Source organism: Gobio gobio, assembly GCF_949357685.1.
Source record: "Gobio gobio genome assembly, chromosome: 17".
NCBI classification, from domain to species: domain Eukaryota; kingdom Metazoa; phylum Chordata; class Actinopteri; order Cypriniformes; family Gobionidae; genus Gobio; species Gobio gobio.
Genome location: NC_137110.1, coordinates 13581178 through 13598038, shown reverse-complemented (window position 1 = coordinate 13598038; position 16861 = coordinate 13581178). Strand labels below are relative to the sequence as shown.

General features: G+C 38.7%; 1 protein-coding gene across 1 annotated transcript in view; it reads left to right on the top strand.

Moving 5' to 3' along the window:
• The first annotated feature begins 2834 nt into the window (after positions 1 to 2834).
• The window catches only part of srgap3 (SLIT-ROBO Rho GTPase activating protein 3), a 140373-nt gene continuing 126346 nt past the window's right edge, over positions 2835 to 16861 (top strand). The window contains exon 1 of the mRNA XM_079840412.1: positions 2835 to 3412. Within this exon, the coding sequence (XP_079696538.1) occupies positions 3346 to 3412 (67 nt within the window). The 5' untranslated portion in view covers positions 2835 to 3345. The remainder of the gene's footprint in view (positions 3413 to 16861) is intronic.

Genomic DNA, 16861 nt, shown 5'->3' with positions numbered 1-16861 from the left:
AGTGAGAGCATTTACTGTATTGGCAGCAAACTCTGTTCTATAGCCCAGAACCTCATGGCTGTGTCGTAACTTCATCACACCTTTTGATAACACACTGAATAGATAGATACTATTACAAACATTATAGATTAAATTACATAAATTAGGTAATGTAAGCGTATTTTCTTATGTGGCATCTGTAGCCTGTGTTACTGTAGATAATTCAGCAACAAGGGTGATTTGAAACATGTATCTTGCATTGTTTGCTGTTGGATGAACTGATTGTTAAAAGTACTAAACTGACAGAAGGTCATACTGTTGTGTTTCAGTGATTAAACCAAATGTTCTCATTACATATTACAATAATCTTGTGTTTGAAACAATGATTATGTGGACTGAAAATATGTGCCACTGAATGAAAGCATTACATCAGGTTTTGAAAGAATGACTAGCTGTGTTACAAGTGTGATCAGTTTAGATTTTTGTACTAAGAGTTTTGAAAATGTACACCTTACTAGTGAAAATAGTACCAAAGCGAATAAAAAAAACTGTAATCAGAAACGCGTCTACTACCTCTTCTAATGTTTTGCCTCCGTACTCTTCCACCACACACTCCTCTTCTTCTTCATGTCGACTGTTGACCCTGTTTGTTTCCTTGTTGTTCTTCCATTGTCAGAAATTGTAACATCGTGTTGTGCTCTGTCTGTTTGCTAAATGAAGCTTCATGAAATGCACCTCTGAGCTCTTTTAGAAAACTGGGAAAATACACTCGCCACATTATGACATCTACTTTAACCACCTCGCATTTAATGACTTATGCAAAGAACTAACACCTATGTTTTGAGGGGTAAGACTATTCAACAGAGAACCGGTATAATGCATTTTGATAAACATGACACAAGAAATTGATTATGTAGGAAACAGCAGACAATTGTACATCATTTTAAGACTGTACCAAAGCATTTGCAATTTGTTCAAATCAATGAGAAATTGCTTTTATAATGTGCACTAGTGACTAGATTTTGAACAAGTAGTTCACAGTTGTGATCTGAGAAATGCACCAAAGTGACTGAGAAAAACTGTAATGTCTGGATACCACACAGCCCTTGCTTTTCTTGATGCTTCAAAACACAAAAATGTGACCAAACATATGGCGGCATTGATTATGAATCATTCAAGGAGCAATAATTAAGTTCACCTGAAGGCTGGATATTGATATCATAAAAAAATATATTTTTCACATCCGAAATGCAAACATCTAACCCTTCGGTTTGTATTTCCCATTATAAATTCCTGAGGTAAGCTTGTGAAAGTGCGCTTCGAAAAGGTCAAGTGTCTTGTATATTAAACACAGCTCAAGATGCTTGTGTTGGTTGGTCTTAACTTAACTTGGTCTTAACGCTTAACTTCTTTGATTGTATGGAATAGATCGGTGACATGTTAATGACACATTCCACCCACAGCCTATTCTGCAAAATAATGCACCAGAAGATACTGTGCTGACCCCCCCCCCCCCCAGCATAACAGGTGAGAAATAGGCTGTATGTATTTCTCACAATGTACTTTTTTGTGCAAAAGTTGTTTGAATATAGGAAGACTTTGATGCCCATATAGCCATTGATTTTGTAACCGAATTCTAAGCTCACATCTTATGTAGTATTTTGCCGTGGCACTCAGACCACGACCCATTTCACTAAGAGCTTTTCTCACACTGCAAAATGTGGGTCTCTGAGACCGCAGGTTTAAGCACCTCGCTGACAGGAACTGTCAGGCCACCGTTTCACTTCTCAGAACGTCAAATCTTTGAACATCTCTGACACCTGAATGAACAAAGCTTTTGTCATGCTCGTCGCTTTTGGACATTTTCCTAAATTCATCTTGAACACTCAAGGTTATAGATGCAAAACAAATTAGATGTTAGATCAATACTTCCAAACGCATTAGCACATGCTGTCATATTATGCAAATCAAACTAATTATGAAACACCCTGCAGAATAAAAAGAAAAAAACTTGAGTGTGAATTGCACATCGGTGCTGTTGTTCCCCTAAAACATTTCCCTTCATGCTTCATTTTAGACTGCACAATGTCCTCATGAATGGCATATTTGGAATGAATGGAGTGTTAAGTGGTTTAGCAATTGATAAACCTCCATTTTAACCACATTTCCGACTAAACTGACAAATAAAATGCTATAGTGAACTGTAGAGATAGGATCTCTTCCCCGAAGATCCTTTCACTAACTTTCTAGCTACTTCAAGCTATTCATCTTTGCATTATGAAATGCATTTTACCCTCCTTATTGCATCTCTGTAGAATAGCCTACTTTGATAGGTCTGTTGCAGCATTCAGAGGACAGAATATCTCTGAATGACCAGTGTTTCCTATATGGCTGTGCTGAAGTTTGGAATCTCCAATGCCTCTAAGCAAGTTGAATAAACACTCATATCAGTATTTCATGTCCAATCATTTATTAATGTGAGGTAGGATACAATCATTATACAACATCACTACGATCACCCCGGCAGGGTTTGATTTGCAATAATGACAAAGTACATGTAGCCTATTTATTGTCATTTGTGTCTGTGATGCATTTATTGCCTGGTCTTGCAGGTCAAGAAGTGTTATACTCACAGCCCCGTTCAACCTTTTGTGTGTATAGCTTCACAGTTATGAGAAATGGGACAAAAATACAAACACTCTGATACCTCTGAGGAAAATGATACCTTGAGCTGAGTACATTGGCTTCAGAGAATGGAAGTGTAAACGAAACGCCCTGTGTGTGAGTGTGTGTGTGTGTGCCCTGGGAGGGGTGCATATGGAACTGATTGGATTGGTTGAGGGAGTGAATTCGACAATAGGAGGAGTCACATACGACGCTCGGGCGCTATTCTGTTCTTTGCTTTGCCGCTGAGATTCTAATGCAACGGAGCCCAATCAAGCTCAGATTATGCCATCTCAAATCGTCCTTCCAGAGCAAGCGGACCTGAGGACCACATAAACGGCATGGGCACAGACACAACGCCGCATCGTTCATCCCGAAACCTCTTCTTGTAGGTAGGAATTGTATTTTCTCCAGTCACTTCAGATGGCAGATCTTGAGCAAGGAGGAGCAGCCTCTCCCCGAGCCCAGCAGCTCTTCTGAACGCGAGGGATCGGATCTGAGAAAGCGCAGGTGTGCCCGGGGTGCTTTCAGCTGCTTCTCCCTGAAGGGGAAAGTATCAGGATTACCAGCCGATGTAAATTGAAGGACACTTCTGATAGTAACTGGTGAGACAGAAGGGGAAAAGCTGCAAACTGTGACAGTCGGGGGCTCGCGCGCAAGGCTCAACATATCACTGGATTCTACGTTTATACCTCAAGAAAAATGTCATCTCATACGAAGATTAGGAAAGACAAGGAGATAATTGCGGAGTATGAAACGCAAGTGAAAGGTATGTGTATGTTTTATGTGAATCCATTTGAGGAGTTTAGATGAACATCATTTCACTTGGCCTGTAGCGAGACACTTGGATGTTTACTGATCCGATTAATAACCTGCTTCTCATAAACACAGATTAGGCTACTTTGTTCAGCCCGATTGTGTAAATAAATCAACTGGTTTTTAAATTTATCTCTCAAAAATTAACAGCTATTTTATGTTACTCGCGTTACTAGTAATCATCCATGTTTTAATGTAGCTATATCTATTTATTAAACCTATTAGATAGCCTAGTCTTATTCCAGTCCCCATTCTTTCTGTTAGTTATTAGTAGTTTTTCCATTATATACTACACATTCTTTTTCTACTAACTAGTCCATTGTTAGCTGGTAACACATTTGGATCTGTGTTTCAGATATCAACTATTCTTTTACAACTAGGACTGTATGTTTCCAGTAGTTCTGGTGCTATTGCATTCGTGCTACTAATAATTCTATAATTTGGGATTAGATATTAGATATATCCTATTTATAACTTTCCCTGTTAGTAGTATCGAGGTTACTAATAGGCCTACTTATTTATTAGATAATAGTGTGTTAGACACTAGAATGAATTTGGGTTGTTGCTAGTAACAGTTATGATTTCCCCAGTAAGTAACTATAAAGTAAATAAATTCTGGTTAGTAGTAATGAGATAACAAGCCTACTGAGATAAGAATTGTTGCTAATAGCACACACCAGTGACTCATAAATAGGACAGCAATGAAGTCCATGCAGTGGTTTGGCATTTGTTCATCAAGACCTGATTGTGTCTTATTCTGGCTTCTTACTGCCAGTTTTTACCCAAATGTTTGACTTGGTGTGTGTCTGTCTGAAGTTGCATTGTGCAATAGTTGGGTGGGATGTCCTTGCTGTTTTGTAGCCATCTGTCCTTTCCTCATGTCAAAAATGTGTCCAACAATAACAACACTGGTAACTTTGATTCTGTTGACACGGGGTGTTGTGCGTCCACAGGAATGGTTCAATATATTCAAACTTTTATTGCGGTGACTCATGCGCTGATGCACATAAATTCCTGCTATTAATGGTGTTTGTGCATACATTGTGTTTTGGTGAAAAACTAGAAGGTTGGGTGAGGGTTTTTGTTGCTGGGTAGAATGGTGTATTGTAGTGTCATGCTCTTTGCACAGATGGGTGGAACTTCAAGGCGACCAGCGAGCTCAGTTAATTCTTCTCCTTTGTTTAGAATTTACTTTTGGCAGAGCTAGTATTGAAGGGAAATAAACAAAGATCATTACTACATCAATATATAATCTCTGTGCATGCAGAGCCTGTGTAGGGACAAGTATTGTGATCAAGTGAGGATGTTTAGATGGTGATCTACTTTTGTGAACGAGATGCACAGAATGATCAAGAACCTTTCCACCTCAATGGACTCCAATGACAGTTTGTGTTTGACTAAATGTGTTCATTCCCAAAGTATTGTAACCAGCTCCAGACTGTAGGGTACAGTTGTTGTTTGTCAGACTGAGCTTGTCAATGTTTAGAATAGAAACTGACTAGGTTTGGTTTGGAAGGGCGTTGCAGAAGCAGTTCATTGATTGGCTACTCAACAATGATGGTGAAAGTTCAAAGGACCCTAGCCATTGAAATGAAAAGGATGGATAATTTGTAAACTCCAGAGAAAGGGTGAATGATAACTGAGATTAGTCATTAATTATTAATGGTTAGTAGTATTACCACTTTACTAGTTAGCTTCCACTTAAAATGAGTTTGCTTATTCAGCAGCAGGGGTTTGGTCATTTTTCTCAGTTTGCTTTATTAATATTCATCATTTAAAACTGTGCTGAATTGCAGGGATTAAGTGTAATGTGATGCACACTGAATCTGCGGTGGGATTTACAAAGTCTGTTCCTCTACTCAAGGGTCCCTTCACACTAAACGCCTCTCATGTGATTCTCGCTTGAGTAGCTTTTGTTAAAAGAGAGTCTTGCCCCTCAGTGTTTGAGAAGGCCACATGGCTCTCAAGCATAGAGGGCCCCGTCCCATACTTTGGATTTACATAACGGTTGTGATCTATAATACTGCCACTCGCTTCGTGAACAAATGCCATTAACATTAAAATGTGGACCAGCCCTCCCCCCATCTGAAATGAAATGGTACCCAAGAATTTTGAAAAAGCCAGATTATATATGAATCCAGCAGGCCTCACTTACATTAGTTTTAGTGATATATTTCAATATATATACACTAATATATTCCAGGTATTTTTTTGGTACTGTATTTGCTTTTCATAACACATTTGGTTAGGCGTTCTAAGCGGATCTTCAAATTCAGAAGGTCAGAGACCATAGTCAGTCTTTGTCAAGAGCAGATCTGGTGGTTACACAAGGGAGATGTAGTCTGGAATAGTAATGAGCTTTATCTTCAATCATTGGGAGTTTGAGCAGCAAGCTACAAAGTGGCTTGTTAATGGCAGACGGACCCCAGTGACACAGACCCATGTCGGGGCTCTGTTAGCTGATGGAGACCCTTTGATTTTCTGTAACCACAGCAATTTATCATAAGCAGATTGAATGGATAAAAAAAATGACGTGGTCAAAATCATCTAGCTCATATTGATACATATTCTTGTAACAATCAGTAAAGTGCTTGGTGAATGAGATCCAAATATAAATGTGCCTTTAGTTAAAGCTCTGGAGCCATTAACACAAGCTGCCCTACAGTCTGGCACCTCTCTGTTGATGTAAACCCAAGGGAATGGTAGTGAAGTAAAACATGTTAAGTGAAGATCCAGAGACATGAGCTGGCGAAGGGCCGCATATATAATCATAATAGAACATTTCACCTACATTATGTACGAAAAGGAGGTTGGGAACATCTAAGCAACTTTTTTAAATATTCTGAATAATTGAAGTCACAATGAATTATGTAAGATTGAAAAGATGAAGGGTAAAGCAAAGAAAGAAAGAGGTAGGTAGGTAGGGAGATATGAGAATAACTGCGTTCACACCGCCACCGGCGAGAGCGTCAAAATTCGCTCGGGCCGCCCTGCCAACGACGTTGTAGAAAGATCGGTGGACGCGCTGACGCTCTGACGTAGATCAAGTGCTTAGTCTTTTTTTAAACTGTATTTAAAGGGGCCAAAGCAAACAATAATGTTGATCGGCATTTGTGCTGACTTACCACAAGTAGGGTATAACCGTATAAGTTAACCTCATGAAATCATTTAAATATGAAAGTTAAAAAAAAACCCAGATCGATGGAAAGAACTTGACAATTATAGTTACATGTTTGCTAACGAAATAAACCAATTAAGAACCATTTGTGTGGTGTGGCTTTTGTGTTCATGGTTAAGTGCTAGTCTAATTTCAACATGCAGTTTATAGGAGACGTTTGCTAGCCTTGGTTTTTAATTAACATTAACATTAATTTGTGTGCAGTCTACATTACAATAACGGTCCTGGTTGAAGTGCAGCATTAATGAAATTGGTCAAATCGGTGTTGTTTTGAGCAAATGAATTGCATCCCTGTGAAAAACAAGCGTTCTATAATGAAAATGTTGCCTATAAATAGTGTTGCGCGCCTTCTTATCAAACCCGCCACAGCATTGATCAACCTTTTGCTTGGGAACTAATGTGTTAGGGACCAAAGTTTACAGCACTGCGTTCTGTGGAATCCTCTCAAGCGGAGCACTTCTACATTCCAATTGGTTGCCGCCTGGTTGCCGCCGAACCACGTCATAGCTCATTACCATAAAATTGACCTGATTTAAACTCTCCTCGACGCCCAAACCGTCCAAGACACGCCGCGCCGCTCTCGCCGGAGCTCGCCGCCGGCTCCCATTGAAAATGAATGACTTCCGGCCACTTAATTACGGTTATAACTTATGCTGTCATCTTGCTTTTATGACATGCTATTGCATTTGTGTTACGTACTGCATTGCAATAAATGTCAAAAGATGGATGCGACAGCTTGAGCAAACTCTCAAATGTGCTCTACAACTCTTCCTCTTCTCAACATGGCTCACCCCCTTTGTTACATGTTTCCGGGGGCAGGGTTTATGTGCATTTTAGGGTTTGTGATGTCACCAACCCGGGAAGAAGCTCGTTGTAGTCCCTGCCCGCCATTTGTAGTAGTCCTTAAAAAGCGTTTTCTGTAAAAAAAAAATATCCTCCTTTGCTTTGAACTTTGAGCGTCGTAACTTTGCAGATGTTGTTTATGCTCAAACAGCAACATTACACACTAACTAAAGTTAAAAAAGTGAAATCATAATCAAGGACCCCTTTAAAGTTCACCCAAAAAACAAAGATATCACATGAGGGTGATTCAATAATAACAGAATTATTATCATTTTGTAACTTTGCAATTTGTATAACCCCAGAGGCCGCAAATGCTAGTAACGACACACTTCAGTGCTCTTTCATGATGTCATATTGGTAATGATATTCAGTCCAATTTTAGTCCTCATTAATGCATACTACACAGTCAAATCACCATGTGAATAACAGAGCAGTAATCACAACATTATCCTGATAACTTCCGTCTCTAGCGTATGAATCCAGCCAGGTAGCAATAACTCACACCATGACACAAGTGATTTAAATCTGCATTTCATTACAAGCTTCCTGAAACGGCCCTAAAGAGACCCCACCATCGCAAACCAATCACTGTGCAAAAAACGAGCATAATATGCATGCTGCTGGTAAAATCCCCTGTTAGGATGATAAACAATCCTTACGAGCAGCTGAGAGTAAATTAGCATAAACCTTCCCACACCCTGCTCATGCATGCTTTCCATGTGGAACCTTGCTTAATTAAACAGAAGCGTCGCGCCCCTGACACATGCACATGCAAATTGCATAATTAATGTTTTGAAATTCACAGGAGCCTTTCAAGCTGTCAAGATGAGTACAGAAGAGGGTCAAATGCAAATTCCATAAATGTACTAAATACATGTATCCAACAATCAAATTATCACACTCATCCAGACCAAATGAGATTACACTATTGTGTGTCATCATTTCTTGGAACTAAAGAGTTAAAGTGCCCCTATTATGCTATTTTAAAGCTTCCTAATTTTGTTGTGACCGTTTCCTACAATAGGTTTACATGCATCCAAGGTCAAAAAAAACTTAAATTTTTTCATAAAATACATGCACATCACCTCATTTCTCAAAGAGTCTGAAAACGGTTCATGAAACGGTTCAAAGATGAAAACGGTTCATGTGAAGTTTCAGTCTCTCTAAATCCCTAAGCCTGCTCTGATTGGTCAGACGTCCCAGTCTGTTGTGATTGGTCTACCACTTACAGAGCATGTCAGAAACGCCTACCATATCGGAATTTCAGCTCCAGATGCTTCCTCAGCACTCGATACACTGGGATATGAGCGATGACCTTGGTTTTTCGGTTTCAATTCCAGTGCTAGTCCTCATCCTTTTGAAGCTTGCTAAACACTTACAGATATACAGATTTGGAATGACATGGGGCAGAGTTATCCTTTTTGACTATTTTGTTCCTTTAAAATCTGTTAGACGATTTACTTTTGGGGATTCATGAACCAGAGATATAAAATAAAAATGAATGCTAGAAAAATAGAAAATATTCAGTGTTGACTATATTGTAGATTTTTTCACTCCTGGTTGTTTTACGCAGCAAAGTGTTTGGCCATACTTGCTCCAATTAATTGTTTTATTTACCCCCGAGTTCTTAGAGAGATAAAGACACTATATATATATATATTTTTTTTTTTTTTTAAACCTTGTTGGAGTATTGCAAGACAAAAAACCATAATAGGGAATTTAATTATGCAAGAAAATGATATTCTGAAATGTGATATATCTAGTTTCACGTGTATGCAGAAATACTTTGCTACAAGTTCTACCAGTTTTTTTGGTTTTATGTTTAGTTCTTTGTCTGAGGTTTTCTCAGACTTCCTAACATTTTTTTTCTAGTGAAATGTTGAAAGTTGAAAGCATGTGTGTACTCAAAAAACAGGTTTAGCTTGATAAAATGGGTTTAGCTTCAGCTTCACCTCAGTTAGGCTACTTTTTACCCTCATTGTTAAGGAAACAAATTGAACGATTTGTCTGTCAACTTTCCCATGTTATATTTACTACAGGTGTTAGATTCTTTCTCAAAAAAGTTTAAAAAGTGCACGTTGATGGATTGTTAGTTGACAGTTTGGTCTTTGAAACAAAGTATATTTTGCCCTGATCAAACACTACTCAAACAATTGCTAGAACAAGTGTAACACTGTGTCCTAACTACATGCGACACAATAAGATTCCAGCGACAAGAAACTTATCTGTCCACACCAGATGCGACGCGACTACGAGATGCTACAAATCAATCAAAAACTACAGCCAATCAGAACAGCGTGTGGGCGGGCTCTCGCGGCAAGTGCACGGCACCAGAGATTTATCTTGACGGCACTTGCAAGGAAATGGATAGCCTACAATAATCAAATTCACAAATATTACACCATTTAAACATTACTAAAATACACACTGATTTACTAAAACAATCTTTGTCATAGAACGTACTTGTTTGTTCACAGTTTGAACGCTCTTGTTTCCATTTGGTTAATTTCAAGATCTGATGTGAATTATCCATTGTTGCTTTTAGTACTACTACGTTACAAAGCTGTGAGCACTAAATGATATTCAAAGTCACAATACACGCTTTTAACATTTAAATAAAGCACAAAAACATTACCTGAGATTATGTTTTGTGTTGTTGTTCCAGCCGCGACGTCGCAGAAATAGAAACCGTTTCTAAAATAGAATCATCGCAAAAACTCTCATTAACATGGAAAAGATATCTTTTATAGCGTGTCGCGTGTAGTTAGGACACGTTAGGACAGGTGTAAGGGATTGCAGGATGCTCAACATTGTGATATGACATAATAGCCAAAGATGTTTGAATGACTATTGATGATGCTTTAAAAGGGATCATTGAAAGCTTTGTAAATACAAGAAAATTGAGCTAACCTAGTAGACCTAGTCTTGTATTGTAACACAACTGTTAAACATCTGTGCCTGAGTGTGTGTTTTTTTTTCTTTCCCTTTTGTTTTAACTTCTTTTCATCATATGTGGCTTGTGAATCGGCCTACCTGCTCTAAATCGGGGTTGTAGACCCCGCTTGACCATACATCACACAGCAGGAATGTAAATGACAGGTTAATGTGATACAGGCCGAGTGGCCAGCAGTGATTCATGGTCCTACCACACACAAACACACTCACAGGAGAACACACCACTCAATAGTTTGTGCAGGGCTGCTTAGTGCCGCACAGTTATGTGATTCATAGAATGCCCTTCCCATTCACTTTCAATGCAAGCAGACAGTGACTATTGCCATAGCAACTAATATTCAATCAAAGCCTTGTGCAAGAATGTCCATTGGACCAAACCAACACTAACCAATATATTTTAAAAAATTAATCTTTTGTAACCCAATCTTGTTAGGCTGATTCATATTCATACATAATTGTTTTGAATATATTATGTTATGTTCCTAAACTATATTATATATATTATATCTTCTAATAGTATGTTACGTTTTATATGGTTCATTTAAACTGCTTAGAGACTATTTGTAATTAGTTTATACTTCAATTTATTCTATAAATGGCGACCATTTGGGGGCCATAGTGTATACATTTAGCAAATTATAACCCAGACTCTTGATATTAGTCAAAGTAAAAGGGATACATTATGCATCAGCTACTCACAATCTTGCTGATACTCTTGATTTCTTATCAGCTGGTTGCTTATTAATAAACATTTTTAAGACCCAGTGGATGAGCGCCAGGCCAAGGGCCCCAGAAGGACCAGGGGGCATGTGCACCTCTCCTCCGTCCAAGCTGTTCAGCTGCCACAAAGCTTTATTTGCATTTAAATAGAGAGGCTCCAAGTGGAGAAGTAGCCGGAGTTGTAGAATTAGACTTTTTAGTCTTTCCCCTCACGCAGAGGAGCAGTGGGGAGGGTGGATGAGGCTGTTTCCTGCTTGTCCTCTCTCCTTTTCAGGCTTGTCATAATCAGAGTGTCAGTACAGGGAGTGTGTTATGTAATGGGTCAGGATTTGGCAGCGAGGGCCTGCCAGCTTCCCAGTGCCTCTTTCAGTAGCAAGGCAAGACAGTCCAAATGCCTACTTTTACACCCCAAGATAGGACATATTAGTAGTGGTTTTAATTTGCATTTCAAATGTCTCAGTGATTTTGAATTTGAATGGCAAAAATTGTACTTGATGGAGATACTTGGTTTTCCTGGTGGGTTAGATCTATATATGCATGTTTACTTTAGCTAATTATATTGGTAATCTCTGTCAAAGTTTTGCGAAGTCAGAGTTTGAACTGGTGTTGAACTGAATTCTTATTTATCTGGCCGAGAATCGACCACATTGAGAATGTTCAAGAAGGTCTGACGAACTATAAAGTAGGGTTGTCAAAAGTGCCGGTACAAAGTCGTTACTGAAATTAAATTTTACTACAGCCTATGATAGATGGCTGCTTTCAAATGCTCCCATGTGTATCTGTAAGCGCTCGGCGAAGAGCGGCAAAGATAACATTGATCATTGTAGCCAATCACAAACATATATGTTGAGTGCGTGAACACAATGGCCAATCAGAGGTGTTTAAGTACATCAGAATACGCTCAACAGAGCTCAAAATACTAGGGGGAAATGCTGGTATCATCACATTTTTTAAATTTAGTACTGACTTTGACAACCCTACTATAAAGTGAAAAAAACATAGACTGTTTAAAACAATGAGCTGTGTCTGTGACGTCACCCGTTGGTTTCTGATGAGCATTTTTGAAGCCCAAAGTGGGCAGAGCTGGCCGTCGCCATCTTTGCACATACTTGCCACCACCGAAAATGGGCAAAGATGCGGGACATGGGTGGAGCTGAGGTGCCTGGTTGACAGCAGACAAACGGCTAGTAGTGACAGCAGCGGCAATCCACCAGTTACTCAAGTGGCCACTCCCTTAATTATGCAGAACTTTTAGGCTTAACATATTTTAAACGGATGAGTTATACCCCCCCCCCCCCACACACACATAGTTGTCATTAAGGGAAAAATTGGCTATATAGACCAAAACCACTTTTTGTACCAGGCTGTAAAAAATGTTTTTTCTGCTGTAAAGTTGGGCCTTTTAACATGGGATGACTTTGGAGCCTGTCTCTAGCGGCCAGTCGATGAATTGCAGTTTAAGTCACTTCTGTGTTGGATTCAAGAGAGAGACCGGAAGGTTGTCGCTTGGAAAAAACATTTTCCAATGAATGCCAAGTGTCTTACAGGTTGGAGCTAAATTCTCGGGCACTCCAGAAGCTGAATTGGACACCCCATGGGCTATGGTTTATCTGAAATAGTTGAAATACTAAAATATTACAATAATGCGGATTATGGGCAACAAACTTCCGTATTCTGTAAAACAGGTTGAATCCGTATACTGTTAGATATAGAGCTGTTTTACTCAAGATGCCTTCAAAGGCGCTACCCAAGATGAGCATAACCAATGTCTAAAAGTTAACACAATTTTTTCCTTCTTCTCACTAACATTCGAATATTAAAATGGATTACATTAAAAGTCCATAGATATCGCTGTCAGTTCATACTGCGCTTTCTATAACAAGCTGATGCGATGAGACCAGTTTCCTGTTTGTTCATGTGATGTTCGACATAAAGCCTATTGATGTGGTATGTAGAGTAAAAAACCCTTCAAACGACAATTCAAATAATTGCCCAGGCAGAAGAACACTGGAGAAAATAGAGGACATCAGTGTGTAGACTTTATCAAAACTACCAATTTTAAAGATGTAACTTAGAAAACACAGCGTGCATATTATCTTAGTATATTTCAAAGATTTTGTGTTAACACCCCAACTTAGCAAAAAAAAAAGCCAAAATGAAACAGCACATTTTCAGACTTTTTGCCATTTTTGTGTCAGTATGCATCAGATGTGTGAACAGACTGTGGGTGGTCCGTGGGTGTGCTGTCTGAGTCTGGCATGACCATATTCAGGCCTTCTCTTCATAATTGCATTGATAAAGCCCAAAACACATGACAAGAAACACATACAAGCAGTCCTTCTTTAAATCACTGAATGTGGTAATATGTGTTGATAAGTGATCTGAGCTTTGTTTTTAGGGCTTGAGTTTGATTTCTTTTTCTGTCATTTTCCATGAGTTTCCTTCTCTGTGATCTGAGTTTAGGGGAGAGCAGGTGGTTTGTGTTTTTGGCAGGGGTTCTTGGCGCCAGGCAGAGTTTTAAAACCTCAGCAATGGCTGGGGCTCAGGATCTCCTTTATATAGAGTGCTCACCGGAAAGATACGGTCCCAAATGATCACGGATCTATGCTCTATGCAGCCTGAAGGTAGACATAATGGTACTCAAATGCTAATTGTGTATAATTGTTTATAATAGCTGACTAGATGAGACTGGATAGATAAGCATAGTTGTCAGTTGTTTCATTTGGGGTTGCAAATAAACATACATTAATAACATGCATAGACTAGCTTGTTAAGGTTTTGTGGGCTTTCTGTCATGGTTTCTGCTAAAGAATGTATTTTCACACCTGTAGGCTTTAGTTTATGCTTTGTTGGTTTTCCTGCGTCAAAAGGTTTTTTAATGGCAGCCTTGGCAGAGGCAGACTGAACTGCTTTTGGACTGCTTTTCAACCTTCAGACACCATTGATGGTACTATTAACTATTAAGTAAACTATTAAATAAACTTACTATGCTTTCATCTTATCTTGTGAGCGATTTCCATTGAATAAATGATTTTATGCATTTACATAGCAGAGCTAATTTCATCCTTAAAGGGTTAGTTCACCCAAAAATGAAAATTCTGTCATTAATTACTTACCCTCATGTTGTTTGACACCCGTAAGACCTCCGTTCATCTTCGGAACACAAATGAAGATATTTTAGTTGAAATCCGATGGCTCAGAAAGGCCTCCATTGGCAGCAATGCACTTTACACTCTCAAGACCCATAAAAGGTACTAAAGTCGTCGTTACAAAGTCCATCTCACTACAGTGGTTCTACAATAACTTTATGAAGCGACGAGAATAGTTTTTGTGCGCAAAAACACTATATAAGTCGTTATTTAGGTTATGACTGATTCCAAAACACTGCATCATGAAGCTTCGAAGCGTTATGAATCAGTGAGTCGATTCAGTGGTTTGGATCGCCAAAGTCATGTGATTTCAGCAGTTTGGCGGTTTGACACGCGATCCGAATCATAATTCCACTCACTGATTCATAACACTTCGAAGCTTCATGATGCCGTGTTTTGAAATTGGTCATCACTATATAAGTCGTTATTTAGGGTTTTTTTGCGCACAAAAACTATTCTCGTCGCTCCATAAAGTTATTGTAGAACAACTGTAGTGAGATGGACTTTGTAACGACGTCTTTAGTACCTTTTATGGGTCTTAAAGGGATAGTTCACCCAAAAATGAAAATTTGACATTTATCTGCTTACCCCCAGGTCATCCAAGGTGTAGGTGTCTTTGTTTCTTCAGTAGAACACAAATGGAGATTTTTAACTTCAACCGATGCTGTGTGTCACTCATATAATGCATGTCAATGGGGTCTAATTCTATTAGAGTAAAAAAAACATGCACAGACAACTTCGAATGAATCCATGCGGCTCGTGACGACACATTAATGTCTTAAGACACGAAATGATCGGTTTGTGCGATAAACCGAACAGTATTTATATATTTTTTTTACCTCAAATACAACACCATGTCCAACAGCCCCGAAAGCGCAGCACTTCCGGGAAAGAAGGTCAATGTACACGATCTAGTGTAGAGACATCACTTCCTGAAATTTTCATTTTTGGGTGAACTATCCCTTTAAGAGTGTAAAGTGCATTGTGCCAATGGAAGCCTTTCTGAGCCATCGGATTTCAACTAAAATATCTTCATTTGTTTTCCGAAGATGAACTGAGCTCTTATGGGTGTCGAACGACATGAGGGTAAGACAGAATTTTCATTTTTGGATGAACTAACCCTTTAAGTATACATTGATAGTGGGTATAATTAATAAATGACAGTTTATGGAGCTGCAAGAAAGGCATTATTTTTTTTCAATGTGTTCATTGATGAAGGAATAGTTTCACCCCAAAAAATCAAAATGTACTCATCTCCATTAGTCTTTGATGACCGATGTCTATTTCAAATTCACTAACACAATTTTTTTTTCTTCTCACTAACATTCGAATATTAAAACGCATTACAAAAGTCCATAGATATCGCTGTCAGTTCATACTGCTCTTTCTCCAACAAGCTGATGTGATGAGACCTGTTTCCTGTTTGTTCATGTGACATTCGACATAAAACATACTGATGTGGTATGTAGAGTAAAAAACCCTTCAAACAACAATTCAAATAATTGCCCAGGCAGAAGAACACTGGAGAAAAATAGAGGACATTTGTGTAGAGTTTATCAAAACTACCAATTTTAACGATGTAACTTAGAAAACACAGTGTGCAATTATGCAATTCTGGATGTGGAAATTTGGTTTGCTTTCTGGTACCAACATATCTTGGTATATTTCAAAGATTTTGTCTTAACCGTGTAAAATCATCATATGAAAGTCAAACGAAATGAGGATATGTAGTAGAATGTCCAGCCTGTGTTGAAGGCCATGGCAATTCAGACTGTCAATCCAAAAAAAATTCCTAAATAAGAACTAAAATCAAAGTCTTAAGGAGTTTACAAGGCCAAAAAAAGAAATAAAAAGAAATCTTGCAGTGGTGAATGAAGAGCAGCACATATGCTTCATTAAATGGAGCTCAACTGAAGCATAGTTGCATGTCACGGCACTTAAAAAAATAGCTGATGCCCAGCGTGATTGTTGCTGATACTCATTTTAATTACAGCATGCTTCTTTCTCCTCAGTTGCATTATTGACTGGACTGCTTTGGTTTTTAAATGTATGGATCGACAAACATGGCAGCACATTTTAGTTTAAGTTAAAGTTCAATGCACAATTTTCTGTCAAACCCATTTTGTAAGGCAATTTGTGAATCGACCTCTTTGTTCCTCTTTGCAGAACTGTTGATAATGTGAAGCCAGACCGATGCAGAAAGGGAGCTATTTTTACATGGCAGTTTTCTGGAATCTCTGAGGTAGTCTGCGTTCTGAAGAGCATATTAATCGTATCCTGAATCACTCCATTGTGGTGAATTGCCCCACTGTGCTGAGACTGCTTGTTAGCAGCATATGTCATTCTACATATGAAATCTGTCCAAGTCCAAACCTTACTGTAGTGAATGATTGTGCGCGGATCAGCTGGGTTTGCTTCAGGTTCCTGATTTCACACTGTACAAAAGTACACTAAAATGCTAGTGAATTTGCATTTAATATAGTTTGGGTCATATTTTCTTTTAGCTTGCACTCTAAAAAATGCTGGGTTAAAAAAAAACAATGTTGGGTCATTTTTG